This window comes from Triticum aestivum, chromosome 5D (assembly GCF_018294505.1).
Source record: "Triticum aestivum cultivar Chinese Spring chromosome 5D, IWGSC CS RefSeq v2.1, whole genome shotgun sequence".
In the NCBI taxonomy this organism is placed as follows: Eukaryota; Viridiplantae; Streptophyta; class Magnoliopsida; order Poales; family Poaceae; genus Triticum; species Triticum aestivum.
In genome coordinates, this window is record NC_057808.1 from 317,632,811 (window position 1) to 317,639,664 (window position 6,854).

The 6,854-nt window shown below is 51.8% G+C and overlaps 1 protein-coding gene across 1 annotated transcript in view; it reads left to right on the top strand.

Moving 5' to 3' along the window:
* The window catches only part of LOC123121442 (protein ELF4-LIKE 3), a gene marked incomplete in the record, with an annotated part of 1,188 nt that extends 447 nt beyond the window's left edge, over positions 1–741 (top strand). Inside the window, 1 exon segment of the mRNA XM_044541409.1 lies at positions 7–741. Coding sequence (XP_044397344.1) covers positions 52–414 — 363 coding nt within the window.
* Positions 742–6,854: the final 6,113 nt, after the last annotated feature.

A 6,854-nucleotide genomic window follows, 5' to 3' on the forward strand; every position in this document is an offset into this window, starting at 1 on the left:
CCATCCTCCTCCCGCACGCAGAATTAGATCAGGGCGACCGGGCCAGGGAGGATGGAGAACAGCAGCGGCCGGGAGGTGCTTCCGAACGGAGGAGGAGCCGGGGGGATGGGCAACGGCGCGGCGAACGGGCGGGCGGTGCAGGCGCTGCAGCGGAGCTTCGCCGAGGTGCAGGTGATCCTGGAGAAGAACCGGATTCTGATCCAGGAGATCACCCAGAACCAGGAGTCGCTCGAGGCCGGCGGCCTCAGCCGCAACGTCGCCCTCATCCGCGAGCTCAACAGCAACATCGCCCGCGTCGTCGACCTCTACAACGCCCTCTCCTGCTCCTTCTCCAGCTCCCTCACCAACGGCTCCGCCCCCGCTGCCTCCGACGCCTCCAAGGGGGCCTACAAGAGGCCGCGCCCTGCCCAATAGAAGAGACAGACCGTCGGCGCCCTCTTCTCCTCTGTTCAGATTTAGATTTCTGCTGTGGCCATCCATGGCCAGGGCTCAGCGGCAGGCAGATTTGAGACTTCCTCTTTTTTTTCTTTTTCTTCTTCGTTTTCTTCTTTGTTTTAGCGTTGAGCTGAGAGATATGGACATGGGCAGCTTGTTGTCAGAGATGAAACAAAGATGCAGGCAGCAGTGTGTGGCTGTATCAGTATGTATCTGTGTTTGTGTTGTGTGTTGTTGTATGGCCTACTGGCGCTGGTGTCTTTCTTTCAGGCCAGATCGGATGGAATGATTGCTTTGTCCTGTGAAGTCGGTTGGTGAGAGGAGAGAGAAGCGATCCTGCTACTGCTACTGCTCATCATCAGGGATCAAGTACAAGAATCTGATCCATGATGGATCTCCTTCACACATCTTCTTTTTCATCATGTGCCTTTATTTGGATCTTCAGAACTGACTAATCTTAACTCCATAGGATGCATTTTTTTCCAGGAAGCAAGCACTTCAATCCCTGCAGAACTTATTTGTTATGACCTTCCATTCTCAAACATGGAAATTCTTCAAGTTCTAGTTCGATTTCTTCAAAGAAAATTTCCCGTGCTTCAAGCAGCTCAATATCCATAGAACACATGAAAATAACCCACGTCGCGAAGAATTCAACTCACATACACTTGCTTTCGAAAATCTTGTGGGTGCCAAACAGTTCAATTTCCGTAGAAACATGGAAAAATCCCTCCAAACCTTTCGATTTCACTAGAAACGTGGAAAGTCCGCACACTTAGTTCAATTCCCATAGGAACAAGAAGTGCTCCTCCGAGGCGATGACGATGCTTGTAGTCGTCACTAGATGATCTACGGATCTGGATGTAATTTTTATTATTTTTTATATTCGTTATACTATCCGGATTGATGATGAATATATTGAAAATTTACCGGAAAAAATAACTCCTTTGTTCTAGACATGCCGAAGTCAAAGAAGCGGGTTTCTTGTAAACCTGAAAACGTCTCCCTTTTGGAGCAAAAACATGCCGTTCTTGTGGTAACGCACACATGAACAATCTTTCCACGCAAAGGCATCACAAAGGGTGGAGCAGAGAGCGTGACTCCATTGTCATCACTCAAGCGGAGGGGATGGATGACAGCAGAGCAGGGCCAAAAGTTTTCATCAGGCACGCCCGTTTCATGGCGAGCCGAGAACGCGCCCGGTTGTCGCTGGCCCAGAAAAAACCAAAAAAAAAAACTGCCCCGGGCTTTCTCCTACTCACTTAACGCCATCTAAAGAAAAGCCTGCAATTAACGCCATCTAAGAAACGTCTGCATTTACGCAGTGCCGGGTGCCCCGGGCGGGTAGTCCAGCCAGCCCCCCGCCCCCGGGCCGGTGTGGCGTGAGAGGCGCCGTGATCGCGGCGTCTGACCGCCCACGGCTTTTGGTTCGGATATCGGCCGGGAGCCCGCGCCGCGACCTCGATCGGACGCCACGTACTGCCGTGTGGAGCGGCGTACGAGACGTGCAGTGCGCAAGCGTTCTGCCGCACGCTATCTCGGCCTGCGTTGCGTGTTTGGCGTCGCGGTGGATCACGAGATGACTCTCGGTTGGTTCCGGCCGAGATCTGACGGATGAAAACGTGATGAGCGAGAAGGGACAGGGGTCTTTTTTTTTAACACGCAAACGCTTATATACACATGCATACATCTATCTCTATGAACGCATCACACGCGCATCTTATCTTATAAGCATCTTCGAGAGACTGAGCTAACATATCATTTTCAAATTTTATGAAGTCATCATAGGCGCCTCGTAGTCGACGGGAACGCCCACAAATAAATTTAGGAATAAATGTGAGCACCAGGACATGAACACTGGTGGGCTGGGGATACCACTATCCTCTTATCCATCCAACCACAGATTGGTTCGCAAAGGGATAGGGGTCTGTTTGGTTGTCTCGTCGTTTTTCTTTTTTGCTACTTTGCGTATTTGTCCTAATTGAGCTTGGTTGAGCAAATGCAGGCAAAAAATCATTTTCCGCATATCGTTTGGTTGCCTGCATACCCTTTAACCTGACTTTGAAGAAACACAAATCGTGTTGTTTGGTTGCAGGCTTGTTTAAACACAAATGCAAGTCAGACTATTTGGTTAAATGCAATACATGTTGTCTGGTAATCTCCTTTTAGAGTAGCAAGCTGACGAGTTCACTCGCAGGCAGTGTTGGAAATATGAGCAATTTATCATAAGATTTAATTAGCAGAAACAATAAATAAAACATGACTAGAATGACAGAGATAAGACAAGTCATGCAATTTAACAAAGAGTATGCAAATATCATATGTACTTGTGAACTTGAACAGAACATGTCTAGTGCAAACACTTGAACGAGAAACTCTAGCATGATCTTCAATAGAAATACATGAATACATACTGAGCAGCAGAGGAAGCATTAGCGTTGGTGCTGATGTTGTCCCCCATGTCATCGAAGAGGTTTTTGGGGAAGACGTCGTAATTGAGGAAGTGATCGTCGGCGTCTGCGGCATCCGGGATGAAGAGTTCAGTAATCGCGCAGAGCACTTCCTAAAAACCTTATCAACCTTCTCGTACAGGACTCGAAGCGGCGAGGTTTCATAGGTCTACTATCCCGACCTGCGGTGCACGCCGGAAGCCGAGATGGGAAAGAACCTAGCGGTAACTCAGTGCTTGAAACTTGGTAGCGTGAGGCATATGTTGTTCTAATGTGTCTCAGTGGAGAGGAGCGACGTCCCTTTTATAGGCACGAAAGGAGAAGGCGAATGATTAGTGATGGGAGGTGAAACGAAGAGATGGGAGAATAAACGAACAAGCAGCGGTCGAAGGGTGCATCTTTCGTATTCAATCTCAACTACAACAAAAACTTTTCAGCTTTCGTGCCACCTTACATATGCCAATCATGTGTCCCATGAATCAATGCTATTCTGTGGTAAAGATGAAAACCATGCTTTAGCTTGATCTCTAATAGAGATTTTTTTTTTCAATTTCACAGTATCATTATCCATATCTTTTTTTTGCATATCACATAAATCAATGAAAGTACTATGATGAGATGCAGCATCTTTATTAGGATTTTCAGTAAACTGTTCTTTCATAACAAGAGTTAACAACACATCATTATATCATATGACTCCACACTAGTGGCGTGAGTAGCAAATGGTGTATTAATAAAATTATTAGTAGTAGTATTCGAGAAATCACACAACTTAGTTTTTTTAGTAGACACGGTGGTTGTTGAGGATATAGACCTTAGAGTCACCAGCCAGGAGGGGCCGGGTTACTCGCGTGGTCATTGGCAGAAGCCCGGAGCCAAGTTTGAAGACGATGGGCCAGAGATGGGCTGAGACCCGGATATGGCTTAAGGCCCGTAGTTACAATCATTATTATGGTAGAACTTGTAGTGTAAGGCAAGTATAGTTGAGAGTCCGAGCCGGACACTTTTATGAGCCGGCCAGGACTCCAAGGGCTGCTGGGCGTCAGCCTCCCTATATAAAGGGACGACCCGGCAGCGGTTTAAGGGCGACAACAATCTCATTGAGAGCCGGGCATAGCTGTTTAGCTCCCTAGTGATCGTAACCCTAATCAATACCACCTCAAACTGGACGTAGGCTTTTACCTTCACCGTAAGGGGCCGAACCAGTATAAACCCTCATGTTCCTTGTCCCGCATAACCCCTTTAAGCTTCCTAGTTGCGATGGCTCCACGACTAAGTCCTAGCTCGAGGACATCTGCCGTGACAATTCCACGACAGTTGGCGCCCACCGTGGGGCCAGCGCACGGTGGATTTGAGTTCTTGAAGGGCAGCTTCGAAGGGCTCAAGGGATACGCTGTGGGCCGGATGACCAAGAGTCGTCGCGGCAAGCTCTACACCGACGATGCAGACTGGGGCCCCGACGCCGGCTCAATTGAGTACGGGTACCGGGTCCCCTTCGGCGGAATTCATGTTTTCATTGGCAAGATTGGTGAGTCGGGCCCTGAGCCGGATCTCTGCGCCGATCTTATCGAAACGGCTCAGCGCGCACGACCCGCCCGGGCCCGGCCTGCCTTAAGGCGCGCCTTTGTGGGATGCATCCATGGAGGGCCCTCTGATCCATCTGGGTCTGGTGATGAGGCGGCCGCCGGCTCTGACGGCGAGTCGGCCACCGATGAGTCAAACTCGTTGTACCAACTTCAAGATGGCAGGCTCATGGGATGTTCCGACGGTGACAGTATTCCGGACCCGTTTGAGCCGCCGAGTCAGGTTGGAGTCTTTATGGCCGGTGCGCAGCCTGTTCAGAACCCCGCTGCTGGAGCAGGAAACCCGGCGCCTTCTCCGGCTCAGGTGCTAATGGATCTCACGGACAAGATGACGGCCTTGTTAACCGCCACGGTTGACCCGGCGGATCAAGCTCAGCATGATGCGGAGGTGGCACAGTTAAAATTGGATCTGATAAAAGCTAAAGAGGATCTTGCAGCGGAAGGGATCAGGCTGGCTGCGGAACAGGCGGCTCTCGATGCCCAGACTCAGCTGATTCAGGCGCAGTCCTTCCAACTCACGATGGATCAGAACGCGGCCAATGAGGTCATGAGAAGGAGGCATCAAAAGGCCCAGTCTCGACTCCCACCGGTTTACGATCCACGCAACCTCTTCAACACGCCAGGTGCAGGGTCTAGTAACCCGCTAGGGGTCATAGCGCCCGGGTCTGGACCCCTTATTCAGCCACGAGTGATGGGGCCTCCCCAGGTGCCCCCTGCCCCGCCTCAGTACGTGCCAATACCCCCGGGTCATTATAATAACCCGCTGGAGAACATGGTCGCTGCGGCAGCACGGCTGGCGGCTCTACCAGTTGACGGCGACTCTCCGACGGCTATTGAGACCCGCCGGGTCAGGGAACTCCTTCAGACAGCACTGGCGCAGCAAGAGGCGTACTCCTACAGCCGGGACAGGATCCACTCGACCCCTCATCCAGGCCAGAGCCCGAGTTACAGCCGACACATGGTCTCCGCAACCGGCTCAAGTAACGTCCGACGCAATGACCCGCCCCCTGGCCATGGCCCGGCTCATAACGGAGCCTTTTGCGCAGCAGACCAAGCGCGGCAAGAGGCGGAGCAAGTGCCTCAATTGACGGCTTACCAGACCCCCCCGGCTTATCCGACGGCTTCCGTTGATGTGGGTATCCCTACCAGGACCGGGGGTGTCCCTTGTTTGGTGCCAACTATCCGTAATGAACGTCTACCTAAGGACTTCAAGGGCCCTAGGAAGGTGCCTAACTACACAGCTGACTTACAGCCTGCAGCCTGGATCGAGAGTTATGAGATGGCCATGGAGCTACTGGAGGTCAGTGAGGCAGCCATGGCTAAGTACTTCACCATGATGTTGGATGGGACTGCCCACACTTGGTTGAAAGGGCTACCACCGAACTCCATCGGATCTTGGGCTGAGCTGAAAGCCCGGTTCATCCAAAACTTCAAGGATACCTGTAGGCAGTCTATGTCAATTATGGATTTGACTAACTGTAAGCAGCAGGAGGGTGAATCCACGACTCATTGGGTTCGCCGGGTCAAGGAGATCATACATTCATCAGATAAGATGGATGCCGGCTCTGCAGTCTTAATGTTGGAACAGAATTGTCGCTTCGTGCCCCTGAAGATGAAACTCGGGCGGCTTAAGCGCGACTGCAGTGACATGGGCACGCTAATGGCGGCTCTTGTCAAGTACGCCGATTCTGATGGTACCAAGGATCCCCCTTCAGATGATGAAAGGGCAGGGAAGGGAAAGAAGAATGGCAATGGCAAGGGTCCCCAGCATAACCCGGGGAACCAAGGAGGAGGCAAGCGCAAGGCCGATGGCAGCCTAGAGTTTGTAGCCAACGCCGCTCACAAGGTAATAACCAGCGACGCAAGGGGAGACCCCCTCCCCGCGGCGGCGGGTCAGGTCCGACGCTGGAGCAGCTGTTGAATGAACCTTGTCCAAGGCATGGCTCTAGAGAGAAGCCAGCGACTCATCTATGGAAGGATTGTGCAATCATGAAAGCCTTTAAAAACTACAATGGTCCTGGCGGCGGCTCAGGCGCCGGCGGCTTTCATGGCCCGGGGGGCGGCTCAAATTCTGGTCCTCAGAGTGGTCAAGGGGGCTTTAATCAACAGTCTGGCCAGGGTCATCAACAGCAGCAGGGGGGTTATCAGACCAATCCAAAGCAGCTTAGCGGTGGACAGTATCATGTGTTTACCACTAGTTTGTGCAAGCGAGATCAGAAGCTTCACAAGAGGGCTGTGAATGCGGTTGAGCCGGCGGTCCCACGCTACTTGCGGTGGTTTGAGCAGCCTATAGTGTGGAGTAGGGAGGATCACCCTCCCCGGGTGGATAACCCGGGCCACTTGGCCTTAGTGGTGGCTCCTCAGGTGGGAGGATATAAGTTCACAAAGG